We start from the raw sequence: 13,806 nt of genomic DNA on the forward strand, positions 1-13,806 counted from the left end.
CTTTTTTTTGCTGCAGCACAAACATACAGCAATAGCAGCAGGATGTATTTTTCTCTGTATACTGAGAAGGTTGTAAGTATTTTTTGACAGTTTATAAAGGGGCAGTCTTGGCCATACACAAGAATCAATAACAACCATGTAGAGCCTACAGCAGTGCACACTAACAGGCTGTAGGAGACATTAACACTAGCTAAAAGAAATAACTGTATATTCAATGAACTTGTTCCTCCTGGATAATCAATTTTTTACACTTCTTACCAGCTGTTCCCACATAGCTCAGGTAGCAGAATGGAAGCAGCTGTCATACAGAATCCATACATTACATGCATGTTATGAGGTTTTTATCTGTCATAGATGTTTTGTGTTTGCTAATTTTGATCCGTCATATCAACTTGAGAGCAAGATGAAAACAAATTCACTGCTTCTATTTATGCAAGATGTAATCTACACAAATACAGTAATCTGGCTTGATTCACTCTGGATTGTTAAAAAAAAACACAAAACCAAAAACAAACAAAAATACTAATTGTGAATCTACTAATCTCCCATACTCAAAACCCCTTTATTCCAGAAGTAAGATTTCATCATTAAAATCAGTTTGCCCCACCGCCCACATTCAAGATATTTGTCACAATCATTGTTTCTGAAATATTGAGTTATAAAGGTGCCGTAGTAATTACTATGGAATAAATAGCAATTAAGATTGTTCACACAAATAAACTCAAACTGTTTGCAGTGAATAATTATGCTAATAGTGTTTTTCTACATAATTTGTGCATCCTTCACAACAATTTACTAGAAAATGTGAAATGTAAATTTGATGCACTACTACAAAAGCTCTGAAAATATGTTTAGTTGTTATGATTTTTCCCACTACTTTAAGAAAGCATGCAACTAAAACATACTTCTACATTTGCACATTTAAATTTGAAGATTTAAATTTGAAGAAATCATACTATGCTAAAATTGAAGCAGTAATTTTCTTTCATTACGTTCATAATAAATCATCCTAAACGTATGCAATAGGCATGGCCATTGCTTAAATCTCTCAATGCTCTAACACAAACTTTCACAATTTGCAAGCTGAACTTACCGCTATATAGTAAACTTTGGCCTTTTCCACCAACTTCCAGTTCTTCTCCAAATCAAGATGCTTTTCCTTCTTATAGCAATTAGCAGCAGCAAGGTTAGCTACAAGAGACCTAAAAGATTAAAAAACAGGCATTAGATCCTCCTTAATTCTACTGAAAATTTCTGATCAATAACTAAATTTCTCACAGATATTCAAACATTCTCAGAGAGAGACAAAAAGCACAATAAAATGAATATACTTTATTTGATCCATTCATAATAGTTACTTCTGAATAACGTATAAAATATAATTATATTAAATTATATATTTTAAATTCAGCTACCTAGTTTCCATAACCTAACACTATTATATTGGCCGCACTCATTCATTTGTTTAGAATCAACCTTTTTCCATTTTGTCATCAACTCCTTACATACAGTGCAGCATCTGCAGGTTTTCATTAAAACTCTTCTATTATCCAACATCCAGAATGGAACAGCTGCTTTACTTTATCTTCTAAAAACTATTTGCCCTCATCAGGACCAAAAAGTTTTTGGATATGTATGTCCTGCCATTATCACTTTTACCAATAAATAGTCGTATTATTTTAAAGGCTTTTTTTTCTTCCCCTCAGGCTTATATTTTCCTCTAGCAAATGAATAATCAACTACTTGAAAATGGGTCCAGGCTTTTAGATGTTTGATTGTAAAAAAACAAATGAAAAAAAACAATGCCACACCTTTGGCTTATCTGTGCCCTACTGGAAAACTACCAAAAATTTGTTTGTACTTCATCCTTTCCTAACAAATTACAACACAAGACATAGGAAACAACTTCCACTAGCTAGAATAAAAACACTTGTATTTACTTTGCTACATGTAAGATACACTCTGTTTTAAATCCTCCTCTGTAGGCATTCAGTTCAGCCTTGTAAAACACACACAAGTTATAGATGTACTCCTAAAAGCAGGTCATAGATGTTTATACACTAGCTTTCAACTCTAGCTACCATAACTAAATTTCTCTGTGAAATTTTATTATGAAAAAGTTTCAAGACTTAATCATGACACGATGCACCTTTAACTAACACATTGCTGTGTTAAGGTACTTAACCACAGTTGCCCAGTAACGTTTAGTTACAGATGCAATGTGTGCCTATGGAAAAAAGTCAGCTTCTGCAGGGTGTATACAACTGATATAGCACGTACCATCCTTTTCCACATACATGTTACTAACAAGCAATCACAGTGGGACAGTGTGAACTGTTACAGGCTACTCCTACCAGGGTATGCTTCTGCCTCCACACCGAGTACCATCTACAAGTGTTCGGAGGTAATCAAGCAAAGAAATCTTGAAAATTTATTCCAACTCAAAACAGCATCTTTCCACTACCACCATTTCTTTCTGGTCCTAATCAATAAAAAGCAAGAGCTTCCTGAAGCTTTTATCACTGTCAACCGAACGCATGAGGTATGTCGATAGTTAAACAAGAAGCGAGACTAACTTTTTCTAAATATATTAAGATATATATCAGGGTTCTGTGCCATTTCATCTCAGGAACATTCTTGGGTCTTCTCTCTTTAATTCTAAAGCCTAAAGCCAAAGAGAACTAATACGAATTTGGAAAATAGGCAGAATAAAAATAGCTAAGCCTCTGCAGCAGTACCAGTAACAAGGCAAGAAGTTTTGTTCTTGATGAATGTCAATGATAAGAAATCCATCGGAGAGAATTGAGTAAATCCAAGGGACATGTGTGTACCTCTGGTAATCTTTTGAAAACCAAATAAAGCAAATTAAACTTTCCAGTTTCATCAAGCCCTAAATATCCATTAAGGCCCTAGCTGGAAAAAAATCTGCCCATATGTGTTGCTAAGCGAAAAGCAGTTATGTTCCAGAAAACTAAGCAAAGACCCTTCATATGTTTGCTTTCACTCACCACATGCCCCTGAAACTGTAAACCTAGCTCTCAGTGGCTAAGTCCAACTGTAGAGATGCTCTGCATGTTATATGTAATTAAGATTGCTTCACTGAAGATGAAGCAATTAAATTTTCCAAATTAAAACTGTAAGTCTAACAGCACTAAGTTCAACATGTGGAACACGGAGAAGGTAGATGTTTTTCAATGAAACACAGTGATTGGAGAAAGCTAAAGAGCTTCAAGTCTAACAGCTTAAAGGCGACTCTGTGCACGTGGGTATTTATGAGCAGAACATATGAACCAAAGTCACAGATTATAATGGAGTGTAGGTACTACTTTAGAGTTGAATCATGGGTTAAAATTTTCTCAAAAAGCTCTGAAAAAAGCAAATCACATCACCAATTAGCTCAGAACCCTTTCCAGCAAAAAGCTCGACAAACTTAGCAGAAACAAGAAATATTCACATCTGGGCACCTGGAACATAAATACACATGGTCACTTACTGGGAAAACCAGGAGTGCTATTTACTAGCTCGCAGATCTCTAAAAGAGACAAGAAAGCTGAATTACCAGAAAAAGGAAGTTAGCACATGCCTCCGTTGGGATAAGTGATTAGCCAATAAATAGAGATATCAACTGCAGCAAGCTGAAGACATCCTTACAAATCAAGAAAATGCTGAAAACCAAGTAGTGATCAGAGGGAAACAAAAGGCTGAGAATAAGCTTGCTTGCAATAAAAGAAAGAGGGTTGCACAATAAAGGCTTTAGTGGCAACTATCAGCCTCTTTTTTTCTATCCTCTAAGGAGGGATATAAGTCTCTCATAATCTCTTCACACTCTCAAGCATGTTCTAAAACAGTGATTAAGATGAAGCACCACCAGAGATGAAGTTTCTGTTATTTGAACAAAGATTTGATATTGAGAGACAAGTGTTTCATATTAGGAAACCAAAAATACTGCTTAATAAGTTAGAGAAGTGCTTGCAGACATTTTTATGAATAAATTTACCTAAGCTTTTAAATTCTATTGAAATGCACGGGAAACGATGTAAACATTTTTCCTGAGTTCATGATGCATGTCTATTGACGATCTTAACTTCATTTTCCCATCAGGCAAACTAGGAAGTGGTGATTGCTACAAGGATGCATGTCACTAAACAGAGAATCACAGAGCACAAACATCTTTACTGCTTGTCTTCTCTTTGAAAAACTGAATACGGATCTGAAGATGAAGGGGAAAGTCTGTAGACATAATGAATGTCAAAAATCTGTATGAAGATGGATGAACTTCCTTTCTCCATTGAGAACATTCTTTCCTGAGAGTAAGACATTATGTATGGCATTAAATTGCAAGGGACAGGTTGATAAGCTGGAGGACAGGGCTGTCTGTCAGTCAGTTGATCTCTAAAAGCCTGGAGAAAAAAGGTGACAGAAAACTTAAAGGCAAATGCAAAGTCGTGCAACTGCAGTAGAATAACTCCATGCAACAGTATAGGCTGAGCGTTGACAGGATGCAATACCTTGCAGAAAAGAACGTGGAGGTGCTGGTGGGAACTCAGGACAAGAGACAGCGGTGTATCCTCAGAGAAAAGATTAGTCACATCCTGGCCCGTATGAGCAAGCTTATAGTCAGCAGGGAAGAAGAAGTTACATATTCCAAACAGGGGGATGCCTCTGTTCTGCACTCCAGGTCACATCTGGAGTACCAAGTGCAGTTTTACACTTTCCATTTCAAGACAGACACTGACATAAAGGAGTGAGTCCAGCAGCAAACAGCCAAAACTGTTAGGGGGCTGGGACATTTTACACATGAAGAAAGGCTTGGTTGAGTATTAAGAAGTGTCTTAAGAAGTTCCTAAGGGGATACCTTACTCGAGGGTTCTACAGATTATATGTTAAATTCTCCTTCCCCTGGCTCTTAGTTCAGTTAGTGCTGCTGGTATGGTATTTTGCTCTTATGCACAGCCAAAAAGAAAATGTTCCTCAGGGTAACAGATACCATTTCCATTATTGTTTCAGTATCTAGCATCAGAAAATTTAGATGCTGGCACATACCAGGGAGGGTTGGTTTGTGCTAGCAACATCTCAAGATTAAGGCAGACATGACTGTCTGGTTTTGGAACTTCTAAAAATCATCAGAAAGTTGTGGATAGAGGGAGAAAGAAGAAAGCAAAGGGACATGCTCAAGATAAATGCCTATCATCTTCATTGTCTCTTTCTAAAATTGTTTTATTGATTTTATTACAATACTCAAAATGGATGACTCCATAAACATTCTTTCTTCATGCAGTGTTCTGAAACCATACAAAATACCACAAAATAAGCGTCCTTAGTCTGTAAGTAAAGTTGAACGTGTCAGAGTTCTGAATAAGTAATTTTTATTTGCAGAGGCCATATGAAAGAAGAAGTTAAAACATGAAAGACAAAATTAAGAAACAACAGATAGGATGCGGAAAAAGAATTACAGTCACTAGGTCTTCCCAACAAAAAATTGTCTTTTCTTCCTCCTGTTTAAAAGCAAGTTAACCCTTTTTATCAGGCTACATGCCAACTTGTATCCTTCTTAAACACATTATTATCTGACGTACATTCTTTACTTGACAATCAAGTCTATTCCTTACTTGCCAATCCATTTTCATAAAGGCTGTATAAACATACTTGTTAACAAACTTTTGTCTGCCATAAATTTTCTATCTTCATAGCAACTGGAAACTTCAAAAGTTCAGAAAGAAGTAGTCGTTGAGTATGAACTGAATAACTGCTATTCTTTAAAGGTACATTAACACAACCTGATCCAAAACTATGTGCCACACAGCCCTGGGTTGTCTCAAACTAGTGTGAACACTTTATCATTCAAATCCAAATATTCCTAACAAATTATGTTCCACATATTTGTGTCTTAGGAAAATATGGAAGGCCCAATATACCTGTTATCACTAGTGATGCAGGCAGCACAGGTTCCGGTTGGTTCTTCACTCTGCTCATAGTAATGGGCATCCACATGAGCTTCCTCAGCCTTCTTCTTTAATATCTCTCCAAATTTATCTTTGCCAATGCACCCAAAGAAAGTTGCAGCTTTGTAAGGGCTCTGAATCATCCACTGCAGATTGACAGAAAAAAAAACAAAAGCCAACAACAAATAATTAACATGCTTGATATATCATTTGTCATTTTTTCTCTCTGCTCACTGTATGTAATTCTGTGCTTACAGAGCACTGTGACACACACTGATCCAACAGAACTCTTCTGTGCCAGAAGTAAAAGTCAGGTACATCAAGAGAGGGAAGGTCAGCAACAAATACAGAATTTACTCCTAATCATCCTGGTGAGTGCTTAATAACTAATGTAAAGTTTATTTAAATAGATGTAGTTCACTACAAAATAGATTTGAAATACCTTGTAAAAACACAGAAAAAAGGTTCTTTAGCTCAAAGGATGTGCTCCACGTTAGATTTAACCAAACAACGTAGTATCTTTAATGGAAATTAGACTGTAGAAAAGCAAAAATAAAATACATAAAGAGAGAACATAAGGAAAACAACATTTAAGAACCCCCAAAACAAACATCTAGCAGAATTCACAAAACATATTCAAAAACAAAATGGTACTGAAAATAACCACGTGTATCTACACTTTGACTATACACGAAAAGGAAATGTTCCCCGCTAGTATTGTTAAACCACACACGAAAACACCTATCCCCAACTTATTAAGAGCAGTTCTATCACTTGAATTGTAAGGAAAGAGCTTAGCTGTATAGTGTTGCTAAGGTGCTATGTTATTTTATAAAACTTCTCTTTTATTAACACAAAATATACATATTTCAATTCTAAATGTAACTACGTTTGGTATATGTTAAAAGATAGAACTTAGCACTGAAGTAAAATCAAGAGTGAACTAAAATATAAATGTGAAGAAATAATCATAGGCCCTACCCTGCTGGTGATGATTCAACCAACTGAAGTCATTATAATTCCCTTTAATTATAGTCAGAAGACTTACCCACTCAATCTATAGTATGAATTAAAGGCTACATCAATTTACTGCTATACTAAGACCCTACTTATAATTGTTTCCTAATCAAGATTTAAATAAGTGATAATGTCTCCATTACGAATCAGCATTAGTGGTAGCTGTGGGTCGTAACAAGGTCAAGCAAGTGAGCTGCAAATACATGCTTCGTCACATCTTTATCACTTCTAGCTCCAGAAGAAAAAAAAAATAATCTTTAGTCATGCTAAAGTTTTCATTAATAAGGCAAATGGACAAATGTTCCAGGGCCGCTTCCCACACCAGTCTGATATATATCAAATTTAAGATTTTAAAAAAGTCTTGTCAGATGGTGGCAGCGTTCAGTCTCTTATTTGTGAAATGCACTCTAGATATGTTCTGCTTGTCTGTTCTGTATCACTCTAAATTAACAGATGTTAAATAACCCCCTAACAAGAGAATTATGTACAACATCCTCGTATTTCACATACATTATAGACACTTGCAGGGTGTTCATTTAGTATGTCTTAGAAGGTGTAACATTTTAAATTTGAAGTTATGTTCAAGTAGAACAGATTATTTAACAAGACTAAAGATGTTGTGACCTACTGTAAGGAAATATGGAACCAATTTCTGTACTGGTAAGAAGCACTTGAAGTCTTACGTCCCATCTTGAACAGCATGCCTTACTCTCACAAAATAAAAAATTAACAGCGACAGCTATGAATAGCATTTATCAAAGCATCAGCTTTCCACAAACCCCAACAGTTCTTCAAAAAAAATATATATATATATAGATTCCGAGCTACACCTTAGGGTTACAACATTCTAGCAAATGACATAACTTTTCCATCCTTTATATGTAAAGTCTGACAACATTTGGAGCAGTAGTAAGTAATATTTCACATACATCTTTGTGAAAAAAAAAAGAAAAAAAAAAGGAAAGAAAAAAATTCTGTTAAAATATCACAGTTTGGGCTATTGGCAGCAGCTCAATTTGAATTCGGATGTGATAACATGCCATATATAATTGTCAAAATCCTTACTTTATTTGTAAGTAAAGTTATTCTTGAGAATTGGAAGTCATGATCTGGGGCTTCTTGAGATGAACCTCTGCATATTGTGAAGACCAATTCTTACATAGGCAGAGGTTCTGCTGATGCTCATAATTATTCGAAACACAGGAATTACTTGGTGGGCACCACAGCGATTACCACTACATAGATATTCTTTTCATGTGAACATCTGAGCTAAGTTAAGCAACACTGAGGAAGATGGAAAAGCAGTTCAGCAGTGTTTCTGGAAAGATTCTCTCTTCACAGATCTCCAGTTACAAACACGCCCAACTTCTTGGAATGATCTTCACATATTCCCGCAATAAAAGTAGTGAGGTCCTGCTAGTTGCCTAAGAACTCCACACTCTTCTTCCTTTACCTCAGTTATAAGTCTACATATTAGTAAAGGCAAAACAGGGACACGATGCTAAAAACTCGATGAAAATGAACTATAGAAATACATCTGTGGCACACCACTCAAGTTGTACCTAGTGGGATGAGCCACAGAAAGCACCTTGCTGGGACTGGAGTCTAATTTTGAATAACATGATATAGAAACAACAGGCTTCTATGGACCACTTCACACACCATTATTATTGTTATCATTGCTAACATTTTGGCTAAACCACTCTAAATGGGAATGGGGGGCTCAGTCATCAGAAGACTATTACCACAATGAAACGACCATGCAGCATTCCATCCAATATCAAACTCGGGCCAAAAACAAACTGCACACTTTAATGCCAGGTATATATTTATATAAGCTGCAAATTCAATTTATACATTTATGTGGAATAGAAGATTTAATTGAATGAAAAGACTCTAGACAGAAACAGAAAATGACCCAGCTCAGCAGGCACTAGTATAATGAGTTAATTATCTAGGGTTTGGCTAGGCAGTGAGGCAGCTATTAACTTACTGTATTGACAGTCTGGTCAGGAGAGGTTGGCACCTGGCCATGCCAAGAATCTTCACTATTACACCCGGGAATTTGAGGCTGTTAATGGCCCAAAGACAGAAGTGTCAAAAGTAGGAACTCATCATGAAGGAGCAAGACGGCCTCAGGAAGGAAATACCACAAAGGAAACTCAAAATCTAGAGTGGTTTATGAAATTTAGTGTGTTTCTCCATCCTAAAGTTCTCTTCTGTCAACACAGCATGGGCATCAGATACACACAAGGACAGGCCCTGACCTTGTCAGTCAGAATAAGCATCTGTGACAGAGCAAGGCGTAGAGGAAATATAACACCTTTCAGATGCTCTCTTGAGTTAAACAGATTGCATTTGCTTCATACTTCTGTTGTATGCACTCTAGTAAACTAAAAGCAAATACGAACATTTTTTTAAACAACCTTTTTCTTGCCTTTAACATAACCCTGTCTTGAAATTAGGCTGATTTCATTACCTCAAATTACCCTATGCCTACAGGCAACTTATTCCTTATGATCAAATACTGAAGCCAGCCCTTTGACAGCATCCTGGCCACCCAAAGACATACCGGAGAATGACAGAACGCTTCTCTCCTTATTTTCATGACACCGACTTGGGTTCACAGAAGCAGCAGTATCTAACTGTTCAAGTGTTTTTTGGTGATCTGAGTTAACAGGGTGAATTCCGTGGCATGCTTAAGCTGTCAGAGAAGTCTGAGAACCTTTGTGTTCCTGGGAGTGGGTGGCAATTGCAGAGAACAGCATCGTCTTTTCTTGCAAGATGTTGAGATGCCAAGAAAACTTGGTAACCAACAAAACTTCTGAAGAATGAACTGCGATTTTGTCATACTGCTTGGAGTTAACTACGTCCCACTCACATCCTCAGACTCGAAGATGTGGTACACCTATCTCCCACTTCTGACTGATTACAGAACAGCTTTGGAAACGACCTTTCCCGAATTACAGAAGCACTTCTACAAGCACTTCTTCCAACATGAGAAGGGACTTGACTTTGATTGGTTACTCAGTGCTGTTCTTTGGGAATGATATTCAAGGTGAGCTTACGGAGTTACCTGAATGTTGTCTTATACCCAGAGAATAAAAAAAAATGCACACTCACGCTATATGAAAATCACCAGTGGTCTTAAAGAATTACCCCTGAAACAGAGAGGTGGGTGTTAATTGATTTTTATTTCCCAAGTATCCTATTTAGCTTGAGAACACTATGCTTCTGACCAACGGGTAGAGCCCAGTATCCCATATCACAAAATATCTGTGTTCAAACTTCTCTCTACTGTTGCTAAGATCCAAGTAAATGGAGGACCAAGGCAAAAGCAGCAAAACTAAATACGTGACCTCATTTACCTCATTATCTTCAGTTGCAAAGAGACTTCTCTTGCAAAAGAGGAGTTTGCTACTGCTAGGTTTCAATAGACAATAGACAACAAATGAAAAACACCACCATACCAAAGAAGCTTCTGACAGCTTTATAGCCCTCTGACTAAAACAAAGATTATTCAAAAATCATCTTGTTTTACTACGGCTTCATGCTTTGCTGTAGATGATACTGATAACTGGATAACATAGATAATAGTAACAAGGAGGCTGACAACGCTATTTGCTATCAGTCCCATATTGTTCTCCATCTGAACTTAGCTCCTGAACTTTTTTTTTTAAAAAAAAAAAAAACGCTTCGGCCTGTAGTGCATTTCCACATCTGTCAGTCGTCTTAAACTAACAGTGCCAAAGCATACAAAGCTTTGCTTTGACTGACATACCTTCTGTACATAGAAGCTTTCAGCTGCAGACTTGAAGCCTAAATACCCAGGAACTGACAACACAACAAGAAGCATTATGCCCCTTCGCAGTGAAGGATCTTCAAAACTCATTAACACTACTGAATACAGACATCTGAAGTGCATCTGAAGTGCGTTATTTGAAGCTGGACTCTTCTCTGCATGATCTGTCAAATCTGATCTTATTTTAAATTGCATCTCACAGAGGAGAGGACTCCAAAGACCTAAAATTAGCTAAGACTTAACAAGTTTGCTAAAATCTAAACTAAACAATGCTAACAACAACTTACGAAGCATTCTTTTTAGTCAATCAGAACAGGAATGGCTTGTTTTCATACAGCAACATCTGGACTATCTATCCTCTTGAGAACGTAAAATGAGTCCATACACTCTTTAGAAGGGTTCACCAGTCTGTTGTCTGCCTAGAACATTTCCTATCACCAATTATACGTGTAGTCCATTAAAAAGATTTTAGGAATGTTGTAATATTAAAAGAAAATACATCACACCTCATCTTAGAAAAACAGATAAAGCAAGCAAAAGTGGGATCAAAACCTTACATAGACCTTAAAAGAGGGAAAACCTGCCAATATGCAAAACGATCCTAAAAAAGACATCAATGTCACTGTTCCAAGCGAGTGAGCTCACATTTCTTGTCAGTGATGTGATACATCTCATGCACAACTGGAATGCAATTTCAGTTACCATTACACACTGTATCATTTCAAATCCCTACTGTGGTGGGCTAACCCCAGCCAGCAGCTATGCCCCCACCCAGTCACTCACTCGTTCCTCAGAGGGAAGAGGGAGGGAATTGCAAAGGCAGCAGTGAAAGAAACACATGGATCAAGATACAGTTTAATAAGTAAAATAATATTAATTTTCTCCCCCTTCCCACCACCCTTTTTTTCAAAAAAAAAAACACCATCAAACAACGTAAAGGCAAACACTCACCCTCTCCCACCAGCCTAAGCCTGAAGCCTACCCAGCATCTCAGCAACAGATACCTTGGAAAAATTGCCCCTGCCTCCTCCTCCCCCTCAAGTTTTATGCTGAGCATATTCCATGCAGCACAGCGTATCTCCTTGGTGAGTCTGGGTTAGGGCTGTGTCCCCTCTCAAATTCTTGCCCACTTGGTGGGGAGGGGGTAGGGTGGAGGTTAAAGTGAGAAACAGAGATGGCCTTGATGCTGCTCAAGTACTGCTCAGCAATAGCTAAAAACAATTGTGTGCTATCAGCACTATTGTGGTCACAAATCTAAACCACAGCACCATGAACGATGCTATGTAGAAAATTAACCTGAATCCATCCTCAGCGTACCTAGCTCAGGAATTACTATTACAAGCAGTCTTTAATACAGCATCAGGACTCTGCAAAGCAGATGAGATAATACAGTTTTGTTCCAACACCTTTGGAATCATTTTCCTTATCTTTTTTTTCATTAATAAACATTTAAAGATCACGATGGCTATTATCATGTAATGGCCACATAAAAAAATGGAAAAGGAAAAAATAAGCTTATCTTTATAAAAGCAGACTTGCAAAAAGGAATCCCATGTCCTGTACAGTAATTCCTCTGCCATCGGTTGAAGCTGCCAAATCTTGCATGAGGAAGTGATATTGTTAAAATGCATGACAACACCCTCAAGCAACTTCCAGTCATATGAGATAAAAGCGATAATATTTTGTAAAGGAAAGACTAGCTAAATCCTTGCAGAGACCAATATCTACATCTTATCAGGATTTGGATGACAATACACTATCCAAATCCTTGCACAGGAATACCCGTTAGCTTTAGTGTGGTGCCTCAAGTTGCATTTCACTATAGCTTTTTGAATTAATTGTCCATCAAAACATCAATCATCCAGGAAGAGTACTTCATTTCTACATTTAAAAAGACGAAGCTAACAAACTGCCTCTTGACAAAATCTATTGTACAAATAACTATTTTCAGCTCTGCTGCTTTCTTTTGTATTTCACTTCCTATTCTTCCCCTCTTGCCCTTCATCTGCTTTTCTGATGTTTTTAGTCTAGTTTCTAAACTTCTTGTTGTACAAGAAAATACAACCACATTTTCAGTAATTAAGCATGCAGTAACCATATTTAAAAGTTTCAATGTGGCCAAAGCTAGCTCTCATTTATTCCTACCCTTACATATTGGCCAGTCCAGACTGTTACTTCTAATATTCCTTAATCAGACACCCTCTTATCTTGTATTTCTAATGCTATCGCTCTGCCTCCAACATCTGAATTGCTGCAGCCTCTCTTCTGAAGTTCGTTGTACGCTATTTGAGACCAAAGGCAGAAAGAAACCTGCAAGACCTTGCAAAGCACATAAATGAGACTGCAGCTGGCCTTGAGTGCCGTCCCCTGCAAAGCACAGAACCCAAAGCATCAACTACCTCCTTGTTTGATCTGATGCATTTTTCCTTTTCCCTTTTCCTTTTCACAATGTGAGTGTGGTCCCTTCTCAAAATTAAGTAAAAAATAATATACCTACATAACAGGACTGGTCATGCCAGTTCTTCATCCCTCACATGACATTTACACAAAAGCTGTCACAACAGTAAGAATCCTAGGTTTACTTCCTTAACTGTTTCAGTGTATACAGCTGTTTATTAAGAAATTTGCTAATGCTGCAAATCTGTGCATGAGATAAGGCTCAACAGTACCTTTATCAGTAAAAGACCTCAAAGATAGTAACTTCCTCACTGAACACAAGGAAATATGGCAAAGTGGCAAGTAAAGCCCAACAAAAAGAGTCTTGATATTCTGTGTGGTTAGGAGCTGTGGTGTGTTACTAAGAGCATGCTAACATAAGAAAATGCACAGTCACAGTTGGGTACAATAAGACTTACTGTGCAACTGTACACTGCTGCTAGCCATGCCTCAGCCTACTCAACATGTACAGAATTAGCACTCACTTCATGGAAATACAAGGAAGACTTAAGCACTTCAAAAATGCCCTTAAACTTTTCAGCATAAGCCACTGTATATTACTTAAATACTAACTTGTGAAGGAAGATGATACTGTTGCAAAATGGCATT

At 37.2% G+C, this 13,806-nt stretch overlaps 1 protein-coding gene across 1 annotated transcript in view; it reads right to left on the minus strand.

Moving 5' to 3' along the window:
- The window catches only part of ADK (adenosine kinase), a 271,536-nt gene that overhangs the window by 147,202 nt on the left and 110,528 nt on the right, over positions 1-13,806 (minus strand). The window contains exons 5-6 of the mRNA XM_035329771.1: positions 5,916-6,088; positions 1,094-1,202 (exon numbers count right to left, since the gene is read on the minus strand). Coding sequence (XP_035185662.1) covers positions 1,094-1,202; positions 5,916-6,088 — 282 coding nt within the window. The remainder of the gene's footprint in view (positions 1-1,093; positions 1,203-5,915; positions 6,089-13,806) is intronic.

This window comes from Oxyura jamaicensis, chromosome 6 (assembly GCF_011077185.1).
Source record: "Oxyura jamaicensis isolate SHBP4307 breed ruddy duck chromosome 6, BPBGC_Ojam_1.0, whole genome shotgun sequence".
Lineage (NCBI taxonomy): Eukaryota > Metazoa > Chordata > Aves > Anseriformes > Anatidae > Oxyura > Oxyura jamaicensis.